This window comes from Leptosomus discolor, chromosome 7 (genome assembly GCF_034619465.1).
Source record: "Leptosomus discolor isolate bLepDis1 chromosome 7, bLepDis1.hap2, whole genome shotgun sequence".
NCBI lineage: Eukaryota > Metazoa > Chordata > Aves > Leptosomiformes > Leptosomidae > Leptosomus > Leptosomus discolor.
This window is the reverse complement of record NC_141397.1, coordinates 36,936,060-36,959,656: the sequence shown is the minus strand read 5'-3', so window position 1 is coordinate 36,959,656 and position 23,597 is coordinate 36,936,060. Positions and strand designations below refer to the sequence as shown.

Genomic DNA, 23,597 nt, shown 5'->3' with positions numbered 1-23,597 from the left:
TACACCGAAATAAACCATTTTTGCATAAAGCTGAATTCCTACAAAGGCGCTTGCATTTCAACACTTTCTGAGCTAAGCTCTTGGACAACTTTGTGTTGTTTTTCCATTTTGGGGCCTTTCAGCCCAGGTTGAAAGCACTGACCTTTGAAAGCTACTTTCAACAGATTAGCAAAAACCAAGATAGATTCTGGGTGGAGCGAGTTATATAGCTTATTCTAACAAACACTGAAATATTTGACCTTAGATAGCAAGAGATCCTCGGCCCCAGCTGAAAGATGCCTGTCAGTGAAGAACTATCCTCAAGGGGATGGGTCCCAGGTCTACTGTGCTACAAACTGAATCAAACACACACACACCCCCCCCCAGCGGTGATAACTGCTGCAGAAGTCTCTCTGTATCCCAGGCACCGATCGGCTGTGGTGGGGCAGGGGTGGGGGGGAAATCAGCCAAGGAGTATCTCTAACCCACAAACTCCCTCTCTTTTTCTAGAAGCAACAGCAGTAAAATCAGCAGAAACTCAAAAAAAAAAAAAAAGGGGGGGGGGGGGGGGGGATGGGGAGGAAGGAGAGAATGGTGCTAATAACAGTTGAGCCTTCTTCGTGTACAAGTAATTTTCTCCCCCCAGCCAAAATAGTCAGTAACGCGTCAAACAGACAGAGTTGGCACAGGGGGCAAAACAGATCAGGAGCAGGACCTGCGCAACTGTCAAGAAACAACATTGTGCGGTTTTTTTTATTTAACAGGGACAGTGTATCCCAGGGTCAGCAACCAACTGATCTTCCTGACCCTTGTCTGGAGACTGAGCTGCTTTTTGGCCTGTTAGCTTTCTCAACACATTCACTCATCTTTTTTTAAACTGTTCCATACAGCAGATAGCCAATTCTCATGGTCAGACATTATCTACCCTTTTCAGACTGTATTCTCCAGCTCAACACTGCATCTCCTGCAGGAATATTATGTTATTTTCTAGTATTGGTGACTGTAACCAATTGATAACTACTTTTCTACACCATAAACTAGCACAGTTTAGATGGACGAACTAGATACCATGTTTCTACGTTTAAGCAGAAGCTTTGACTGAGCACAAAGCATGACCAAGTACAATGAGGTTAATGTATTCCTTGCCAAAGATCTTGTGATAAAATCATTTACATCAGCAATTGATCTCAAACTATGAGGTGCTGTAAGAACTAAAAACAGTTTTAGGGTAACTCCTCCATCATCTGCAACTATTTCCCAGACACTAATACACATAACATAGCAATGAAAAACACTTGATACAAGTGATCTAAACGCAGGAGCTCCAGCAAGTTAAACAGAACCATAGCTGCCTTAAAACTGTAGCAGTTCCCCTCCTGAAGGCAGGGAAAAGAAAGAAAGATTCAACAGTCGTATCTCATGTCTATAGCTTCATCCAAACTCTTATCATCGTGTGTACTGGCAGCTAAAAACGTAGTTACTGGTGACCCTGTCACATTGATTACACTGGTGCTTGTGCTGGCATTGCGCACCGCAATGCTTGTCACATTAATGCCCAAAGTAAGCCTAGTCTGCTCCAAGGCCTTTTCTGGCACTGCAAATGCCTCCAGCTTCTTCTCTCCGTTAGCCATGTATGAGTTTTGGCAGCCACGGCATATGCAGTCAAGGCAGGCTTTGCGGTTAGAATAGCAAGGGCAGCGTTGGCCACGGCATGTAAGAACACTTGGATTTTGGGTGGCACGACCACATTTACACCCTTTCTTTTCTTGTGGCTTTTTATACACAGTTTTTGTTGGGCTTCCCGGCATAATGTTACTGCTAGGAACTTTCTCCTTTGCTTTGTCTTTTGTTTTCAGCACCCCTGGTTTGGCTTTTGGATGAGATTTCTTAGGGGCATGTTCTAAATTCTTTTTCATGCTTTTGTTAGACAGGAGCACAGTTTTACTTATTTTGGGAGTAGTGCCTCCATTAGGTACGGTTGCAATGGGCTGCAAAGACATTTTATTTTCCTGTTTCACTGTTACAGGAGCTGATGCTCCCAATGTTGGGCCACAGATGATGCTGGAAATGGGTAGAGGTTGAACCTTTTCACTGTCGCTTTCCGATCGAGATCGCTTTCTGTTTAACTTAACTACCTTAGGTGTCGCCGCTGTACAGGAGATGCCGTGAGGAGAAGCATCTGTGGACATGAAAATGTTATGGCTAAGAGGTGGGGGAGAAAGCTGCAGGAAAGGGCCGTTAGTCATGTTTGCTTCCAAGCCAGGCTGCAAATTAGAATCACAGACTTCAGTATTTGAAACGGTCTCTAAGCTCCGGAGAACCTCCTCAACGCTAAGGAGAAGTGAGCCACCTGGCTTTATGTCTTCACTGAAGCTGCAGATGTCAATGCCTGTCGTACACAAGTCACCAGTAGAAACTGTATCACACACAGGCTGCAGGCTGCTAGAGAGATCTTCAGTTTTTATATATTCTCCAGTACTGCAGACATCAATTGTGTTCGCATGTTCAGGAGAAGGAATATTCACTCCGAGTTTATCTACCGAAAGCCCATTACAATTGGGCAACCCGTTGATAACAGAACCTCTGATATCAATGTTGTGTGTGCTTTCAGGTATTGATGTAAAACTAGCTGGAGGATCTGTTGCGAGTTCTGAGGTTGAAGGTACTGGGGAATGTGTCAGACACAAAGCCAAGGCTGTATCGGAAGGTTTTTCGGTCTCTTCATGGAGTGGTGATCCATCTTTGAGCAATGCCAAAAGATCTGCAGAGCAATCAACTGCTTGGATAATATCTCGTGCCAGCGGAGTTTGCGTTATGTATTCACACAGTTTCTTATAGCAGTTCACCAAGATGCTTAACTGCTTATTCTCCTCAAACTGTTCATAGTCCTTGCACCAGCTACATGACGGTTTCATCATCATCTTCTTGCCTTTACAAGTTTTGCAGACATAATGCTGACATGTGGAGTTGGTAGGAGCAATAGGGTCTTGTAGCAAATTTCCTATGGAAAAAGGAAAGAGAAAGATTACAATGGACTCAAGGCAGGTTTCCAGGGTAGTATGGGATGAATTTTTTGTGCTATCAAAAAAATTGCCTGAAAAAGTTCAGTAAGTCACAAGAAAATGTAGCAACTAAACAACAGCCTGTAAAAGCTTTCACAGCTGCCATGTCTCGTTTAAAAGAACAACAACCACCACCCAAGAAGAAAACCATCACACCAGAATTTGTTGTGCTGCTGCAGCCTTTAGAAACACCCTCAACCAAAACACTACTGATCCCCTTGTCCCCTCCTGCAGTTTCTTCCATTGAAACTTACAAAACCCACAAGATTTCTATGAATTTTCCACAAGTGCAACAACAAACTCCCATGAAGAGCTACTGCAGAGATTTTCATGAAATCAGTGAAAACAAATGGCAGTGGAACAGAGGAGAAACTCTAAAAGGAATATAAAAATGATCAAACACCAACTCCAAAGGAAAGAAGATCCAGCGGACTTTGTGTTACTTTTCATTTACCTGGGGCTAAAAATAGAGCCTAGCTTTGTGACAGCCAATGCCATGAATAAAGCACAAAGTTTTTAAACTTTGCAAGAAACAAAACCCGTTAAATGGATCCCATGAATTCTTATAAACACTTAATAAAACACCTAGTAATATATTTGAATAAAAATGTAATAATAAAACCAACCCTATATTGCTCTCTAATAGATTACTCTTGTGCCAAACCCGAAGGTGCAACAAGGCGACTATTAAGATATCCCAGGGAGCGGTGGCTCCTGGCTTTCCAACTCACAGACAGGCGAAATAATACTTCAAGTAGTGGTACTGTCACAGCCATGAGGCTTAAATACTTTAAAGTGTCAGCAACAGCTCACATCCTGGGCAGGAGTGAAGTAGTCAGAAGAAAGGATTTTCTCTGAAATCTTATTGTTAGGAATAAAAAACTAATAAAAATCAGTTGCTAAAGGAATCCACACACCTGACAGCACAGCAAGTTTCAGACACCCAGTACTGACAATCTGGAAGGTTACACCTCCAGATCTCTTAAACTGTAAAAACCTGGAAGAATGTTTTAGTTTTTACTTGAGAACAAGCCAAAAACACACATATGGATAAAATATGAAAGAACAGAGGTAACTAAAATTCTGCATAGAAACAATCCCAGTAGTAACTAGATGCAGAAAAGGATACTATTGCTTTGCTATTTCTAGCCAGCTCTAGGCCAGAAAGATACTCTAGCACCTAAATTACATTTCAGAGAATCTACAGTCATCTACAGGAACAGGTTCCCCTTCCCTCCTAAGCAGATTTTCAGCTCTGATCAGGCCTTTCTCCCCATAAGGAGCCTTTGTTGGATGAGTTACAACCAGCAGTGAATTCTCACCCAGATTTTCCAAAGTGAAAACATATTGTTGTGAACAAATGAATAAAATAAAAGGATTTGGGAGGAGAAAGCAAAGTGCATGTATTAAAACAGACTGAGATAAAAAAAAAAAAAAATCATATCAAATACAAAGATACTTTCTCTCATCACTCTCCAAGGAAATTGTAATCACACAGACCTGCCGTAACAGATTCTCATGATAGCAGTTTGAAGGGATGTAATTAACGACCTAGTCAAGCGGACTGAGTTATCAGCTGAGGACTAAAACCCACCCTTTCTACCTTGTATTACTGTAGCCAGGAATACAAGCCCTCAGGTAGAAGCAGAGGACATACTACGCTAACCCTGGGCTGCAGCAGCACTTTAAGTACGATACTTGCCCCTCAATCCACACCTTTTGTTGAAATGTTCCCTCCCACTCTCTAACCTGACCCTCCGTACTTTTCCCTATTCAAACCACTTCTGAAAATTCAACGTTTTGTGTGTGTTTAAATAGGAAATCTGCATCAGCACAGTATTTCTGCCACACTAATTCCATGAGCGAGCACACTATCCCCTTTTCCCTTTGAAACCTGAATTCCCTGACACCGCTTTGGGAAAGTGCTGCTCCAGCCCTCCACCTGAACTGTCTTTCAGTCTAAGTGGCTTGATGTAAACTGGTTTTTGAGCAACTAACAACAAGAGCGAGTGCCAAAGTCATCATTACATAGTATTTTTTTAATAAATTGGTAGAAAATATAATTGTTTAGAAAGTTGGCAGGTGGCATACATCTACACAACATCAAATAATGAGAACTGTCGCTACAGCGTGACTGGAACGTGGCAGTGAGGAAACACACAGTATTGAACACAGCTAATTGAAGCGATGCAGGAATGGGAAAAGCTGTAGAACAGAGAAAGGTTCAAAGCACAATTACAGCAATACTTGACAGGAAATGCACTTCACAACCAAAGAGCAGGTATTTATCTTTTCTTCGCTGATCTAATGAGGAATAGCTGACGGAAGCTGACTCCACAAGTCCCCACTGTGAGAACACAACAGCAAAACACTCTTCAAGTTAAGCGGTGAAGATTTAAAGCCAACAGAAGGAACGTGAACCTGCAGTAGAATTCTTTTTTTTAAAGTTCCCTTTAAATGACACTATATAACAGCAATGCAGGCAGAAATGTCTGTCATAGTCCTAAGACTGGATTTGATTTTGTGAGAAGAGCCCCTAACTCCCATGGGGAAAAACAAAAACAAGCTTTAAATCACATCGGCTAGCCTCACAAGTCGTGTCCTTAAGAATGAAGAGTTCCCAAACAATTGTCCGTCCCTTCTGGATCTTGAGTCTTTCCGACAGGGCAGGCAGAAAGCCATGCTGGGCGCCGGGACCAAGGCAGGGGGCAAACACACCTAACGCTTGTTCATTTAATGCTTTGAGACTTCAGAAGCCATTGTAAAATGACGTGCATCCACAGCGCCTCCAGGACCAAAAGCCCACCAGCATTAACACCCAATGAAACAAAGCAGTTGGGTGTGCTCCTTGGTCCATCTTTAGCCTCTTTTTGCTACTTATGGTGATTGAGTTATGATGATCCATGCTTTACAGACTATGAAGCACTAAAATACTTCAGAGATGGAACCAAATAAACAATATACCAATTTAACTTTTAATTAGATTTAAAAAAAAAAAAAAAAAAAGTCATCACCAACTGTGCATTTTATTTCTCCCAAAATAAATTTCGCTGAAACTGTTAAATGAGTATGAATGCTAAAAGAAGACACTGAAAAAATTTAAATTTCCAGAAGCTTTGAGGAAAAAAACAGACAGACAGACAAGACAAAACACTTTACATGCTCCCACTGAAGGAAAGAACAGAGCAAGTTCTACTCTCAGTAAATGCCAGGCAGGAGAGACATTAGGAATGCCTGAGCTGTAGGAATATTTTCAGTTTGAGCTCATATCTCATTGAATATTCACTCTTCAGTCAAAGTTTCTCTCCCGTATGGATTCTGTGGCACGTATCACTCTTCAGCTTTAGTATCATTAAGCTAAAAACAAGAGTAAACCATGAGATGCAAATTCACAGAAAATTAAGTTTCATTACTTTTAATACTCAGGGAATGGTATTAAGTCGGCAACACTGTCCCAGAAAAACAACACCTGAGCTGCTACCCAGAATCTGGAGGTACTAAGCTCTGGAACATTCCAAACTGCTGGATTGTACAGCCTCCCAAGGCATAACAATCATTTGATGCTGCAAATTACTAGATCCTCCCAGGGGAAGATTATGAACACCACAAAAATAAAGCCAGGAAGGATTCCAAGATGTTACCTAGCCCATCCTCAGACTCCTAAGAATAACCATATCAAGTTAGACCAAAGATCCATCTAGCCCAGTCGGCCATCTCACTAGTGGCCAAAGACAGATGCTTACAGCATAAAGCAAGAACAAGGCAAGTAAACTCTTAGTGCTTGCCCAGCTTTTAACCATTAGCTGAGATACTTCTCATGGGAGATGGTGTTTCCATGTACTCAATAACCCTCAGATTCTCTCCTAAGGCTTGCCTCATCTCCTCTTCAACTATTTCAAATGTAATCAGTCAGAACAGGCTTTGACAAGAAGTTCCCTGGTCAGCTATCCATTGTGCTGAGAATGACCTTTGTGTTTTGAACGTGACTGACTAGTTTCACTTGACAATCTCTGGTTCTTGTGTTGGATGGGGCAACAGTCAGTCCCTACCCTCTCCTCCATACCACTCATGGTTTTATAGACATCTACCATGTAACCCTACAAGTTGTCTCTTTTCCAGACTGTACAGAAGTTCTTCCTTACATTGGATCACCCTTTCCCTAACTCTTCCACAGTTCTATTTTGAGACAGGGGGACCACAACTGCAACGACACAAGATACGGGTGAACCACAGCTTTATACAGTGCCACAATAAAGTTACCCACCTTACTCTCTGTGCCGGTCCTGATTTTTGCTTTGCTTTTTGACTGATACTCAGTACCAAGCTGATATTCCCATGGAGTTTTCTATTGCAAGCCCAAGATCTCCCTTTTGGCTGATGGCCATCAGTGCTACCCCTTTCTATAACTTTACAAATTTATATAGATCTGCAAGATATAAAAATGGTGGGCTCTGAAAAGTTAGTATTTTTTCCATGTTTATCATTTAATATTTATCTAAGTTAAATTTAATTTGTCTTTTTATTGCACATTCATCCACATAAGAACCTTCCAGGATTACTCAATGCAGGCCCTCACTGTTACTACCCTAAATAGCTTGGTATTACTAAACTTTGCCTCATCTTTTCCCACCCTCTTTTCAAAGGGGTGTATTAATACACCAAAAGCAAAATCACATTCCTACAAAGCCTCCAGTAAGAGGCATTCCCTAAACAACATCAGTTCTTAACTATGCTACTTTCAGAAAGGTTTACTAAACATCTACATTACTATGAGCACTTACAATTAATAAGCAGCATATACATAGGAAATACTTTTAATATATTATTTACTAAATATCACAGCTGTCCTGGAAAGGCTGCAACCAGGAGGGAGGTCATTTAAACCACAAGGAATACTTCCTATTGTGTTCCTTAATGAGCATTACTTCACAGCTGCAGGAAGGGGGGAAGCATCTGCAAATTGTATCTCAAGAGACCGAAGGAAGGAGAAGAACTGGGAATCAAAGCAATTGTTAGGTGTACATATCCAGCAAACACACTCCAAATGGATGAAATTCACTGAGAAGACAGGCTTGAATTGGAACAGGTCACCTCCTTCCATTCTCATCCATCCTCAGCAAAGGCAGAAATATAATGCCGTAGGAAAGGGGCTAAACACAAGTACCTAATTTAGTGCCCTTGGAAAAGCCTACTGAAACATAATATATTGTCTTTTTTAACCACTCAAAGTCTTAAGAATGATGTAACTATTAAATCTTAATTTGATGAAGTAAACTAGAAAAAATTATTATGTCAAATTTTGTTACAAGTAGAAATAAATATATCACTGGGGTTAACATTTGTCTGCCAAAATAGTCTTTAGTCCTCAGTTGCATTTGTATCACCAGAAATCGCCCTCATTTTATAATGCACAGCAAGTGGAGAGCTCAACAGCCCAGCCCTCTACTCCTTTCACTCCCTGCCTGACTGACACAGCCTATCTGCTCCACAATGACAGAGGAGGACTGGCGTCCTCCAAGAAGGGGAGAACCCAGTAAAAATCAAAGTGAGAAGGAAGCTCACCTGCACCAGTTAACCTCTAACCATCAAACATTACGACCATGATTTCAAACTGAGATTACAAAAAGCTTCAGTGAACTTTGGATTAGTCAGATAGAAAATCTACAGCACTCTGAGTCTAGCAAGTTTTAAAAAACAGGCAGCGATAATCAAGCGCACATATACTTCTGCGTGACACTTAAAATTAATATATGGCAAGCACCTCAAATACTAACCAGAAGCTAGAGATGTAACAGTTGGACTGCTACACTTCCAGCATTTTCATTTCTGGTTTAAACATGATCTGATTGTTTCTACTAAAATAATTAGCAACAGGCAAGCTCTAACAAATTGCTACATTCAAGCTTCAGTTAACCACCTCCTGAAGGATGGGAGCTAGTTCTCACCACTGGCAATACCACTTGATAGGTTTTTTGAAGTTCAGCTATCCACCGACCTGCAGCTCAAGCACTTTGGCTGAGGCAGCCTCTGAAAGGAAAAGGCTGCTCCCCCCACCACCTTCCCTGCACTCCTCCCTTCTTCAACCCCACGCAGCATCTCTTCATTTAAGAGCTTATCAGCTAGATCCAGCTGAAGAATAAGTAGCTCAATGAGGTTTCAAAGCAAAACATGCAGAAGAAAAATACGATCGTAAAAGCAGTAGCATTTTCAGAGTTTGGTAAGAAAAACGAAAAGCACTATTTGCAAAACTATTTGACCATAAACAGGCAGGCATATGATAAAATAGTGAAAAGCTCTGTTAACGATCTGCAGGGAAAAAACACCCAAGTGTGTAAGATCTGTTTCGTATGTGTGAAAGGTCTCGATAATTACTAGAAAAGAAGATAACTAAATACACTCAAACCCAGCGAAACTTCAAGAGAGCCTAGTGCAAGGGACAACTGCTGACGACAAGACAACAGTGAAAGGTCTCCTTTCTTGGGTCTCAAGCCCTAACATAAACCCCTCCCAAACCATACACGCAAGATAGTGGGCCTGAACCATGGTCTGGCGGATCTGTTTCACAAATACGGCACTGAAGCCAAGAGGCAGATTCACCAGACAGAGGTTTGCTCTACCCCTGCCCTGACAAACTGTCCCAGTTAGAAAAATGTTTGGCAGCTTTCCTCATCATACAGAAACCTACAACATCACCTGGCAGAGGTGCCATCCATCACCCAGGTGTCCTACACCCACTTTCCAGCATTCAGGAAACAAATCAGCACTTGTAGCAACCACGCGGATGCAAGACACATTTGCAGTATTTCCAGCACAAAACTTTGAACCTACATCTACAAGACTTAGATTGTCAGTTAAGAGGCGCTCACAATGACTACATTAGAAATATTATCCATTAACACTGTTTGTGAGGCAAGGTTTTGTAGACAGAAATAGTCTTACTCAGCCAAGAACTACAAATAGAAAAAAAAATTGCCCAAGACTTTCAGCACACAGCCCTTTTCCCGATTCGAAACAGGAAGAGTCTACCTGTGAACTAAATGTCAGTATTTCTTCCTGAAAATACCACCTTGTCCTTACATAACCACAACTACAACAACAGTGCCACCAGAATTTGTCTAAAGACATTCACAAGCATTGACAGATTCCCCATCAGGGGAAATGGAAACATGGGGAGGGGGACACGGACGGACATACGGACGACAAAAAGGCATAAACAAACAAACAAACAAAACCAACCAACCAACCAAATCGCAACCTACTTAAAAATTTTATCAGAGAAAACATTTTGCTGCTGCTGAGCATCCTGCATCAACAAACAACTATGAAAAATTAGCTACAGAAATTATTACCCTCAAATACGGACGGTCATGACTAAAGATTTAATCACTCTGTAACTCTTTGGAAAAATAAAAACTGCACTATTTTTGTTTGAACACCATGAGAACCCAAATCAACCGTAAGAATATAATTAGACTGTTTTTTCTGTATATTTTGAGAAATACAGTCAACTTCTTTACCTAAAGTTCAAGGAAAAACCCACAGAAATATGACAACAAATTGCATTTTAACTGCAGAAGGGACTGCTTTGTTCTCTGACACACCACCCCCAGCCCCCGCATAATAAACAACAGAACCTATTTTACCAAGTCCTATGTCAAAGTTATATTTCTGTTTGAAAGTCTTTGTGTTTACAAAATCACTGACTGGAAAAATTCTAAATGTGTTTTTAACAAACTAGGTGGCAAGGCTCAAACTTTGTAATGAAGAGGCTTTAAAGACAGATAAATTCATCTTTTCCACCATCCAATGTAAAATTTTCATGTAATTATGTTTTCCAAAAGTCAAAGTTGTTGTATTTTAAGAGGCTGGAAATGGCAAAGTTAACATTTCTCCTATGGGTATAAAATTAATTTAACATGTTTCTATGCAGCATAAACACTTGTAAGAGCTAAAACTTTGAAAGTTGTAGATCAAGTTGATCACAGTCTCTAAGCAAACAAAAAAAGTAATGAAAACTGTTTTTTCCCACCAAACAAAAGTGCTCACACCATCAACATTAACTGCGCAATCTTAAAGTGCACTATGCTCTTCAAGGCCCCTGGAGAAGGAGCAAGTCCTGTGCTTTGACTGCAGGGCTCAGGAGCCAGAGAATAACAAATGACATCACTGAAGGACTTCAAAATTAATTCCTCCATAAGAGCAGGGAAATCTTTACTATCTGGAAAGCACAGAGCTTAAGAAAGGATGCGCTGTGCATTATGTCTCAAGTCATATACTAGAGGCAAAGAATCTTTTCTGGCCCCACACAGAATTCCAACATAATATTCAGCAACTGCTTACTCCGTATTTAGTCAACCTATTCTGTAAATCATAACATAGTAAGAAAACAAAACCAAAGAAATCTGTGTTTGAACGCACTATGTCCATAGACCCGGACAACTAAGTTGTCCCAATAAAGATGCCTCTTGGCAACACATTAACTTTTCTTCAAACACTCTGAAATGCAATCAGTTTAATCAATATCCTCAGGCAACCATCAAAGCCTGTCCATCAACTCCCATCGCCTCAATGAGACACACTCTCATCCCAAATCACATCAGAAGACAATATTGCAACCTTCACTTTGCAACCTTCTTTTGAAGCCCGCTATCAGCCAGCTGTTATGGTGGAAACCAGAGTTACTTCTCTTACTACTCCTCAATTTTGTTCTAAGATAGAGGAGTATTTTTAGTTTAGAAACCCATTTAAATTCAACTGGTGGAACTTTAGGTTATCAAAGCGTAGTCAGTGCAATGCAGACTACCTTGAAAAAGCAGTTCTCCCAGGAGCTGCACACAGGATTTAAAAACAGGAAAGGGAAACGGTGAATTTAAGTAAGAAGATTTTAAGAAAAAGAGAAATCATCCAACATGTTCTTGGCTAAAAACTGGTGTACTCAGAGATGTGCGTGTGGACACGTTCTAGATAACTGCTCCCATTGGTTAACTCCAAAATAAGAAGAAAAATAGTACCTGCAGCAGAAGGTATTTAATAGGTACTTGGTCCCATAGTCCATGTTCCCCAATGGTTGTTTCAGAGATCCTGGTTATTTTGTACACTCTTCAGAAATTCAGAAGTATTTTGGCAACCATTTGTGTATTTTTTAAGGGGAAAATAACATACTTCTAAAAATTACCAATATGTGAAAAAGAAGGAAAGAAAATGTCAATGAAAAAATACCTTAAAAAGAGGCACCAATCCAGATTTTTCAAACATAAAAGGCAACTCTGATCTGGCAGCATTGATCAGGAATCAGCCTTCATTCTCCTTAATCCAGGCAGAACGGACAAGGAACAAGAGTTGTAGACTAAACTTTTCCACCACAAAACTTAAATATATTTTCTCACCAAAAAATTCTGATAGCCAGGCTTAACTCACTTAGCCATGGCTCACATCCCACACAGAAAATCCAGTATCATGCATATAATTAAGTTTTATTAGTAGTGGGAATTTGTTTCTTCTGCCTTCTTCCATCTCTGTGACTGGAAATCGAATTTTCTAGAAAGCTGCCATCTATTTACGTGTCTTCTCTGAAGGACATCACATAGCTGCTGCATGCCTCAGACTGTCTCAATACCATCACCGAAAAAAAGACTGCTTACTCTAGAGGCACCATTCACTTGCATTCCACTTGCTTCTGGTGCTTCTTCCCTCAGGGACTTGTAGAAATTTTCACGTGAAGGTTAAACAAAACCATACAGGTCTAATTCATAATTTCCCAATGACAAAGTATAGCCTGAAGTAATGTGCTCCACTTGGGATCCACAACGACCCCACCAAGAGCTACAGCCAAGGGGTCCCATGGAGGTCACACTATGAGCTAGCACAAGGGGGAAGCAGTCAGAACTGCAGAAGCAATGGAGAATTAGCTCAGGGAGGGCAAGGAAGAAGAGGAGGCACCTTCACAGATCCAACAACATGGACAAGATGGCACAAAGATGGAAAATTTTAGGCAACTCAATAGACCACCACCTATGAAGAAATCTCAACCCTAGCTAGCAGAATGGGTTCCCCAAGACAACTTAGAACAGGGAGGCTAATACTTTCACTCAAGAGCAGGACAGAAATATAACATCCCTACACTAATCTTTATACAGGAAAACAAGAAGTCAACAATTTTTATTTTTTTGGTAATCCATGCCATTCCCCATGCTTGGGAGATGCTTCCACAGTGCTGCTTTACCCTTTGGCCTTCAGCCCTCTACCTAAAATTACCAAGAGCTATCTCAAAGCACTTGATGGGAGCTGTACGAGGTACCAGTCAGTACTGTCATGTTGTTCCTTTGTTCCTTTCCACCCCTTAATCTCCCTTGAGCCACATGTTGTCTCACAACCCTTTACTTAGATTACAGGATGTTTAAGGCAAGAACTATATTCTTATCCTGTATTTCCACAGCACAAGCTACAGCTAGGTTCCTGTCCAAACGTAAAGCATTGTCCTAAAGCCACACAACCTTCCAAACACTTTCACATTCTGAATCGGCAATTCCAATCTTTCACACGCCTTTTAAATACCTTTCTGAGGTTCCAGGACAAAGTTTTCCATCGATAAAAAGCTAAACTAATGTGACTGGCAATCTACCTCTTACAAGCGTTTTAACTGAATTTCAAAAAAAACTGTTAATGCTGAAAAGCCAACTGAACATTTGAATGACCTGCAGTAACCCACATGGTGTTTAAAACAGAGAAAGGCATTTTTGAGAAGATTTTTGTCCCAACAGGCAGTACTTTTAAAACATAGAAGTTTGTTGCATGAATTCTACTAAACTATTTTTAAATTAGATGTGGTATTAACATGCAATTTAAAAATAATCACTTTAGTCCAGAGACTGAAATTCAGATTTCACATCCTCAAAACACGTAAGGCACACACCTTCTGTCTCATGCACGCTGGGGGTAGTTATTTTTAACTTTTAAAAGCTCTAGGAAATACCGTCTCATACATCCCTGTAAAAGGATGATGCATTACCTACAACACCATCTAGGAAACTATCAGATGATCACGCTTAAATCCTAGAAACAGACACCGCCGTACCATCAACATAAGTTAACCCTTATAACCCACTAGGTATGACAGAGACCTCAAATCCACACAGAACAAATTTAGTTGACTTACAATGGCATACGGTACTTACATTATGGCTTTCTACTGATGGAACTTCATGTGTGCCAATTTAAATCTAAAATCAGAGCTTTAATTAGAATTTCATAATTATGTGGGTCCAAAACTTCTGTCACGCCTGCTATGTGAGCTGGTTTAAAAGACTATCAGATTAAAAGAAAATGAGTTGGCTTACGTCTAGTGCATTGAGAAAACAGTGAAAGCACAACAATGTCAGTTGATTCGTATAGCTGTCACTAATTTCTTCTAAAAGCAATTCTCTAAAAGGGACAATCTTGACTGCGGAATTAATACCTGCAGCGTAACAAAGCATTACAGAATGCATTCAGAGAAATTAAATACTGAGTAAAGGCTGATGACATGAGGAGCAATAATTTGGGGAGTAATTTCCCAAGGGAAGACCCAGAAGTCCAACACTTGAGACTTTAAGCAAGTGTAGAGGGTTTATGCGTTACAGATAATTCACGGGGCATTTCTCCAACAAACCAGGAACTTTAAACTTTTACAGTCAAGACCATATCCTACCAAGACCTGTGCAAGAAAGGCACCAGACACTCAAAGTTCCACGTACATGAACCCATACCCAGATATTTGGAGCTCATCATCTAAACAGAAAAATAGGGTAGAAAAAAGTGAGCATGTGAAAAGCTTTTCAATATTTAAAAAAAACCCACACCGTAAAGTTTTGGGTGGTCATAGCACTCTTGTGATCATGATACCTCACAAAGTAATCTTTACTTCTGTACTTAAACCCTACCTTTTAAAACACTAAAGTTAAGAAGGTTTTGACAGTTGCATAGGCTTTAAACGACCTTAAATATCCAGAAGGTATAACAGCTCTTAGCACTAACGTGTACAGGAGAAAAAAGTATTTTCAAAATATCACAGCAAGGTCAGAGGGCCAAAGCAAGGAAGTGACACCAACATTCACCCGTGCCAGAAGGGGAAGAAAAGGGACACAAAAAGCAACCAAGAAGATCGATTTGCCTTTATCAGTCTGAGAAGATCTATACTGCTGGTCCACATTAGAGTGTATGGTATTGTACCGGGCAGGACCACTCTCCCATGACTAACTGCCTGCAGGTTCAAGAAAGATGCTTTACCACATCTGCAGGACAGAAACTGTATTTTACTGTATGGCTTCACAAAGAACCTGGTATTTACTGAGGCCTCTATATGCGACCATGCCACAAACAGAAGCCCAAGGCACAGAGAGATAATACTGGGAATCACTCGTAGACAAAATATTTGAAACAAACAGCAGCTACAGTTATCTGAAAGCTAGCCACAGTGGAAAAATATAGAAGCCAAAGCAATAACCTTAAAATTCAAATAAAATAAGGAATGAAGAGAGAAAGTGGAACCATCAAGAAGTAGTCTGTAAGGAGGAATACCCATGGAGGCACAAGTCAACAGAAGAAAACAAACTACAAAGCATTGTTTCCTCTACCAAACTGAGAGTGACCAAAAAGCCCAGCAAGAAAAGCTGAAGAGGGGGAAAACAGCTCAGGAATTTGGGCAGGGACAAATTAAAGATAGACAATTTCAATAGCGCAGAGTGTAAAAATAAGGTTGCAGAAGGCCAAGAAGGGAAGAAGTCAAGGCAAGAACAAAGAACACATTTCAGAAGACCAATCTTAAAGCGGAAAGGCCAGACAGCACAGTAGTTAGAAACACATAGTCCCCATGTAAATATCTTATTAAAATATTAGAAAAATATTTTTAGGCACAAGCAGTCTGGTGATCGACGAAAAGCAGGAAGGATTTATGGGAAAAAAGCAGTTAGGGATTGGATTTAACGGGACCTAAGGTAACAAGCAAGAGATAAAGAGCAGAGTTGCATCAATATTGACGTGAGGGTTACGTGAGAAAAAAAAAAAATTAGACAAATTATTTCAGGAAATGACGACGCAACGAACCTGGGAACAGGCTCCCTCTTTCCCAGTACATACAGATCTCTATTTTCTAAGACTTTAAGTGGGAGGAGCCAATAGCTACAGGACAGGAGGCATCCAACACTAGTTTAGCAGCCTCAACAGCTGAAATCCTGATCCTGTAAATAAATACAATATTTAACTTTATAAACCCCAGTAATTCAATTAAATCTTAGTGTGACCACACACATTTAGCTTTACCAAAGCTAAACACATGCAAACACAGCAGACATAAGTCCACTCTGTTAGGAAAATACAAACACACGCAGGGCCAAGACTTAAAACTACTAGAGGGAAAAAAGGAGAATTAATAACATGAATCAGCTGAGAGAGACGTCTAACAGTCCAGACTCCCTCTCCCAACACTGACCAAGGCTTCGAAGGAAAGTTCAAGAAAAGCTGACAGCTTATTCCAGTGCTTCCTACTAGGAATGGACACGTGCCCCCACTTCATAAACACAATTTTTTTCCCAACGGTGCCCAGGCTGTAAGAGTGAAATTCCGGCCCTGCCTTTGCCCACAAAATGCAGAATGCTCTTTTCTGGGGGCAGGGAGCAGGGAAATCCTAGCAGACTTTTATCCTATTTGCTTTTTATGGTAATTACTGTTATAGGACAATTATCTGCTATGCACAAAAAAAAAAATCCAGACATTGTTTCTGGTGCTTAAAATTCCTGGCTTTCAATCTGAATTACTTTTTTGTTCTTTACATTTCAAGGGGAGGGGGAGGGGGGAGTAAAAAGTTCTTATTGCCGTGCCTCTGTATATTGTTTGGAGTATCTTTTACCACACTTTCTCTTAGTCATCACATTTTTAAAGCCATTAACTCCACTATACCAGGATATTCCAATAACCACTAACAAGTACCATACCCTTTACGAAATAAAAGTGACCATAACAAAGTCTTGCATTTTGGATAAAAAGACGCTCTTTCAACAAAACCAAGACATTATTTTCTTTGCAGCTTGCCAGGCTGTTGAAAACGCAGACCCCTAACACGCCCCCCTACCTTCTAGACCAACACTGCCTGCAGTCTTCCCCCCGCTTCGGGCTGTTTTCTGCAGGGCGGGTCTAAGCCGAAGACTATTTTCACTCTACCTTTCCCGACTTGCAAAACCACCCCGCGCCCCCCCGCCGCCCCCCGCGGGGGAAGCGCGGCCCGCCCACGTGGGCTCCACCGCCCGCCCCCCCGGCGGCGGGAGGCTCCGCGGGAGCGGGGGCTCCGGCTGCGAAAAGTTTCCCGGGGCGCCTCCCGTGCGTGAGCCCGGCTCTCCGGGCGGGCAGAGCCCTGCCGCGGCGTCTCCTCCGACGGCTGTGCCGGGGCGAGGCCGAAGCGCCGGGGCAGCGCCGAGGCCGGGGCTCCGCGGGCAGCGCGGCCCAGGGCCGCCCCGCAGCGCCGTGCGGGGAGCCCGGGGGGGAGGCTCATTGTACAGGGAACAAAAGAAAGATCCTCACCGCAAACGCAGCAGGAGAGGGACTGCCTGAAGTAGGGCAGGAGCTTGTTAATCTCTGTAAAGGACTGGGGATCCCCAGGGTCGTAGTTGAGCACCAGCCGGCTCGCTGAAACGTAGAGAGCAGTGGCATTCACCGGGTTCATCGCAGCCGCTCGCACGCCGCCGGCTCCGGGGTGAGAAGAAAGCGCGGCGCCGAGTCCGTGCCGGCCGAGGGGGCAGGTGGCCCCGGGGCGGGGGCAGGCCGGGTGTCACCTTGGTCCGGGGCCACCTGGAGCCGCGCGGCGGCGGCAGCGCGGAGGCCGCGGCGGCCCGGCGGCCCTGTCAGAGGGGCCGCGCTGGCTCCTCCTCCGCCTCCAGCGGGGCCTCGCTCCCGAGCAGCGGCCTCGGCCCGCCCGCAGCCACACAGCGCAGGGAGGCGGCGGCACTACTCCAAGCTGCGGGCCATGCCGGGCCGCCCTCCCCCGGGCCCTGCTCCTCTCCGAGCGGACGCTTCCTCGGCCGCTGCGGGCCGCGCCTCAGCGGCGGCCCGGCATGGCGGCGGCCGCAGGGAGAAACCGCGAAGCCAGCTCAGGGCGGCGGCGGGCCGGGCCGCGCTGCCCGATCCGGCGGCGGGGGAGGGAGGCGGATGCACCTGGGCCTCAGCGCGGCCGCATCACCGCGGCGCCGCCGCCGCGGCCTCCTCCGCGGGGCCGGTGGCTCCTGGCTGCGCGGCCGCGGGGCGGGCGCCGCTCGCGGGGCAGGATCCGCCGCCCGATTCGCGCCGCAATGTCAGTAGCAACCGTTAGATCCAACCGTCACTGCGGAGCCATCGCCACTGCCGTCTAGCGCCCGGCACTGCGCATGCGCGGCCGGGCCGCTTCCCTCCCCGCAGCGGGGGCCTATCCCGCGGCGGAGGGGAGTGCAGCGCCCTCTAGCGGGGGCCGGGGCGCGCCGCCCCGGGAGCGAGGCTGCCCTGCCGCCCTCCGCCTGGGCGCGGCGCCGGCCTGAGGGAGGACGAGGGCGCGCGCCGCGGCGGACGCCTCAGTGGTGGCCGCCGCTACGGTCGCCTCGCCTCAGCGCAGCCGCCACGCCGGCAGCGCCGCTCCCGCTCCGCGGAGGGCGGGCTACCGCCGCCGCTCCCTCGCTAGGCGGGCGGGGCCGGCTGCCCCGTGCCTGGGGCGTTTAGGCTTTCCCCTCGCTTGGGGTCTGCACTTTGACGGGCAGCCGTGCTTCTTGGAGCGGCCGGTCACGTGAGGACGCTGCTTCGCGCTCCTGTCATGGCGAGCGCCGCGACTCCCCTCTCAGGCTGAGGAATCGGACCCCGCCTCTGCCTGAAGCCCTCCTTGGAACCTGCAGCCAGGCCTGGCAAGTACTTCAGGCTTGAGACTCCGCGGCACCAGCTGGCCTCCTTCCGGAGTGGGGCAAGTCCAGCGTGCCTGCCTTCAAAGTGGGAGAGCTGCAGGGCCTGCGAGGGTCTTCGAAGATCTGGCACGGGAGCTGCAGAGCAGACCCTTTTCAGATGCGGTTTGAGTGCCCCAGTGGATGCCACCAGCTACCCATGCACGGCTGCGTGGATGGAAGTTTGTCAGAAGCGTTCTTGCTGCCCATCCACAGCAGTCTGGAGACTCCCAACATGTAACACAGCAGTGGGTCTGTGGATCCGCTTGGGCTTGGGGCAGGTATGACCAAGACATGGGCACCAGAGGAATTTTTTATCTTTGCCAGGTTTTAAGATCACTTGGGACATATGGAGGGAACTTTTGATATTTCCCCTGTAAGCACTACCGAGGCTGTTCTGCACACTTCCAGATCCTGTGTCGCAGCACTGCCAGTGCTATCAGGGCAGCCCTCTGCCTGCTTCTCTGTTTGGCCTTTTGGGGAACTGTTTGGTAGAATCTATCCTTTTTCCCACTTGCCCCTCTCTGCGTTCACCTAGAGTTGGCCATGTTAAAGTAATGAAGGAGTTCCACCTGTATCTTCTGTTCCTTGTTCTCTTCCTGAATCCCCCCAGCTTTCCAGCCCAACTCAAAATGAGCGTGCATACAAAATACAGGAATTTGGGTCTTAACTCCAACCACACGTTTAGCACTCCTGGTCCTCACCAAGCTGTGCAGCTTGTTCCCCACCTGAAACTGTTTTCACACACCCCACATACAGCCCCCATGTGCCGACTCGGTGCATCTCCCACATTAACGTGCATACCTACAACACCCCCACCTCCCCTTTGACCTCCCAGCAAACACTCAATATGCCAACTCTGGACCATAACTCCTCACCACATGTTCAATCCCTAACCTGACTTCATTTCATGGCAAGCATCTTCATTCTCACTCCCAGCCTATATGTATATTGCCTGTAAAATGCCCAATTCCTTCTTCAGCTTACTGCCAGAAACACCTTATGTGCTGAACCAAGTCAACAAACTGAAATAAAACATTCAGGCAATTTCCTACCGAGTACACGTTCTCATATACACCTCCCTGTATCACATCCTCTGCCAGACTCCAAACACAGCGTCCTGAACGCTCTCAGCTCAACCCCTCCCTACTGCATCTCACACTGCTCTGGCTGTTATGCAAGGAAGTTAAATTTGACACCCAACATCCAAAAAGTTTTACCAGTCTCGTCTAATTTCTGAGATACACTCCTTTGGGGTATGGTACCTGAGCTGGATTCAGCAGTTGCCATCACTAGTGTTCCAGGACCAGACCTCAGTATCCCCATCCACAGCATTAACCTGCGCTGTTCTTACATTCCCTGATAGTGCTAAATAAGTAGGTTTAGATTCCATCTAAGAACAGCTGCAATCCTAGCACACCAGATACTATAAATTCTGTAGAACTGCAAGTAAATCTTACTCTTGAAAATTGTGGTAATAATTGAATAATCAAATATGAAATTGCAACAGTAGCAAGACTGACTAGGTCATACCCTTTTGACCAGAGGAAGCCCATAGTGGGTTTTTTTCCACTATTGCTGGCTGATCTGCTGAATTTGACTTTTCTTCTAGTCAGACCCTTTGAGCTGAGGGTCCACATTTCTCATAGAGCAGCCCAAGAAGCAGATGCAACTTTTCCTACATCTGTTGATTGTTTCTTCTAATCTGTCAGCATCACTGCTCTGGACAATGAGTTCTGCTATCCAAACAGATTGGGGGGTTAGGTCCTCAGCTGTTTGTAATCACTAGGACAAATAAAATGGTAAGACTAAATGTTAGGGTCTTGAGTGCACCGATAGACTGTGCAACCTCTTCTTCCTCCCCACCCCCCTGGCCAGGGCTTTGGCCGCCTGCCTGTGTGTCAGGCTAGTTCCGATGTGATGCAGCTGTGTGACCTTGGATCAGGCTCCTGAGAAATAGACAAGCTGTGAAAAGTTTCATCTGGGTCCTCTCTGCTTTGCTGTAGGAGCTGTCTTTAAGAAGGAGACCTTGCCCTTTCCTGAACTATACTGTGTCTGGCCTGCTAACTCTCTGCTTTGACCTTGGACCTGCCTTGTTGCTGTGGACATCCAGCAATCGCTGGGCTCAGCCTTGTTAGTGCTGCTGGACCTACTTTGCTCTTCTTGTTCAGGTACTGTGGGACTGTGTTTCTTGTCAGTGATAATAATGCCCCTGCCTGCCTTGCTGTCACCTTCCTGGCTCACCCTTGTCTCTGCAGTAGCTGCTTTTGCTGCTCCCTGATACAAAAAGCCTTGTGGCACGAATATTCTTGCTGCCCATCTACCCCTCCAGCTAGTGGTATGTGCTTAATACTGAACAAGCCCTGAAACACTCAATAAACTATTTCATGTGCCAGTGGATGTAACCTTCAGTAGCCATGTGCAATTCCTCTCACGTGACCAACTGCTGCGGTTTTATTTCTACTTCCACACCATGTCTTTCCCCTCCCTGAATCCGTCTGCATTGTGAGACCATTTTAAGAGACCTGTGTAGGAAGCAAAGAATCTGCTTCAAATTGGTGAAGAACAGCTAGTATTATCAGAGATCTAGAAGGGTGTGGGGAGAGCACAAAAGAGGACAGATGGGATGTTTATTTTGAAAACTTAATGCAAATAGTACCTAAAAAAAAAAAAAAAAGGGGGGGGGAAGTTTTTTATGTGTTTTCCTTATGCCTGAAAATCAGTTCAACACTTTAAACCTGGTGCTGTTTCAACATACCAAATTCCTTGGTGTTGGAAGGCAAACAAGTTCCTTCTCTTCACTCTGGAGGTTACAGACTACTCATAAGTTAACTCTGCAATCACAGACCTATTCCTGCCCTTCAGTAGAGTTGTCTGTCTTACTGACTGACCCGCAGATGATTGTGGTCATGGATCAATTCAGTCACTTACAGCCTGAGCTTACGTGCTTATCTTTTGATTTATGTCTCTCTATCTTTTCAGTGGAAAATGACTCTGAATAAGGGCAGAATAGGGATGCTATTTCACTTCCCAGTTCCTATCAACTTTCTGCCCATAGCTGCATTTGGGAAGAATTTAGATTAGGTTAGAATACAGCCTATGAACTCTGCCAAACACAGACATCTACACAAATACCCTAAGTCCCTGGGTGATAGTTTTAAGTTTTTGATTCTTTACTACAGCACTTGAACAGAATAATCATTTAGATCTCAATGGATGGTTCTTTGTAAGTGTATTATGTAGCACATGAGGTGATGAAGGTGCTCCCTGGGTCAAGAAATCCTTCTGTTGTGGAAGTGGTGCATCCTAAAGTGTGTAATTCTTACAGTGCTGTGTCTTTAAGGGAAAGTTATCAGCCGAGGGGAAAAAAAAAAAAACGATCACCACATGCACTGCCTCTGAAAGCTTGGACATGAAGAAACGGGTGTTATTTTGTTATGGGCTTGCTTTGGGTTTTTTCCTCAGACAAACAGAAGACAAGTGGCAATGGCAAATTTGCTTCTCATTGCTTGCTTGTTTGGCTTGACCTGTGTTTCCTTCTGTGTCATGTTTTGCATGTCCTGAAAAGAGGCAGGATAAGGCTGGAGAGATTGTAATAGTTCTAACATAGTTGGAGATGCTTGTGTTTTCTGGGCTGATTTGTTAACGAATTGACAAAACAAACCAAACACTAGTAAATATGAAATCACAGTAACTACAGAAGAAGGGAACAACAAACATCCCCACAGCTTCTAAGAAAGATAAAAGCTGAATTTTGCCAGAAAGCAATCAGAAGGAACTAAAGATCGTTAGCAGTACTCTGCAAAACCTGTGGGCTCTTTTGGTAAGTGATCATGGCTACCTGCTCACTCTTGTCACCATCCCAGTGAGACACAGCTGCGGACCTCTCCTGCAATACAAGCCCCCTCATTTAGCTTGTCCCTGCCTTTTTTAATTCTCCCTGCATTTTGTCTCACAGGATTGTCCTTTTAGGTTTGTAACCCCACAAATGTCCAAGACGGGTCCAAACATGACATGGCTTCAGAATCTTGATCAAACAGCACACTGGCACCCCCCAGTCCATTGGTTTTGCCTCATTTTATATTAATGAATGAACTGTAGACTTTTCCAATGTAACAGTTTTTTCCCCTCTGTGTTCAGAAGTATTCTTGTATGTTATTCCAGAGTGGCCATGCTTTCTAAAAGACATTCCAGTTGCTTACTAATCTCATATCAGGATCTCTCTCTGAGAATTGTTATCTTAGTAGCTGCGATGGTCCTTTCATTCAAGTACGCATTCACGTATGAAGATGCCAATTCCTGCTTTTTCATTTGGGTCCGTTTTTGCAAGTACCTTTTTTGGGGGGGGAGAAAGGCATCAACATTATCAAGTCTGAGACCTGGAGTAGTGCCATACAATTTGTATCTTTACTGGTGCAGAGGGATTCCCTGTTCTAAGCCAGAGAGTTTCTTACACTGTTGCTGAACATCGAAACACACAATGCCGTACAAACAGTTTTTTAACAATGCTTGTTAGGTCTGCCAGTTCTTTGCAACTGTGTGGGGGTCTTTTTAGTTGGTTGGTTGTTTTGGTTTGCGTTGTTGGTGTTAGGTTTTGGTTTTTTTTTCAACTCTCTGCTCTTTTTCAGAA

The 23,597-nt window shown here is 44.0% G+C and overlaps 1 protein-coding gene across 1 annotated transcript; it reads right to left on the bottom strand.

The window, feature by feature from the left end:
* Nucleotides 1-559: 559 nt before the first annotated feature.
* Nucleotides 560-17,749, bottom strand: MSL2 (MSL complex subunit 2). The gene is made up of 2 exons (XM_086467743.1): nucleotides 17,592-17,749; nucleotides 560-2,980 (listed from the first exon to the last, which is right to left on the bottom strand). The coding sequence occupies exons 1-2, from the start codon at nucleotides 17,731-17,733 to the stop codon at nucleotides 1,383-1,385; spliced, it is 1,740 nt and encodes a 579-aa protein (XP_086323869.1). The 5' UTR covers nucleotides 17,734-17,749; the 3' UTR covers nucleotides 560-1,382.
* Between the last annotated feature and the right edge of the window lie 5,848 nt (nucleotides 17,750-23,597).

Excerpts from the sequence above, each read along its gene's own strand:
- MSL2 (XM_086467743.1), bottom strand. The coding sequence starts at position 17,733 with ATGAACCCGGTGAATGCCACTGCTCTCTACGTTTCAGCGAGCCGGCTG. Across the intron at positions 2,981-17,591 it reads CCTCTCCTGCTGCGTTTGCG|GAAATTTGCTACAAGACCCT; the intron begins GTGAGGATCTTT and ends CTTTTTCCATAG.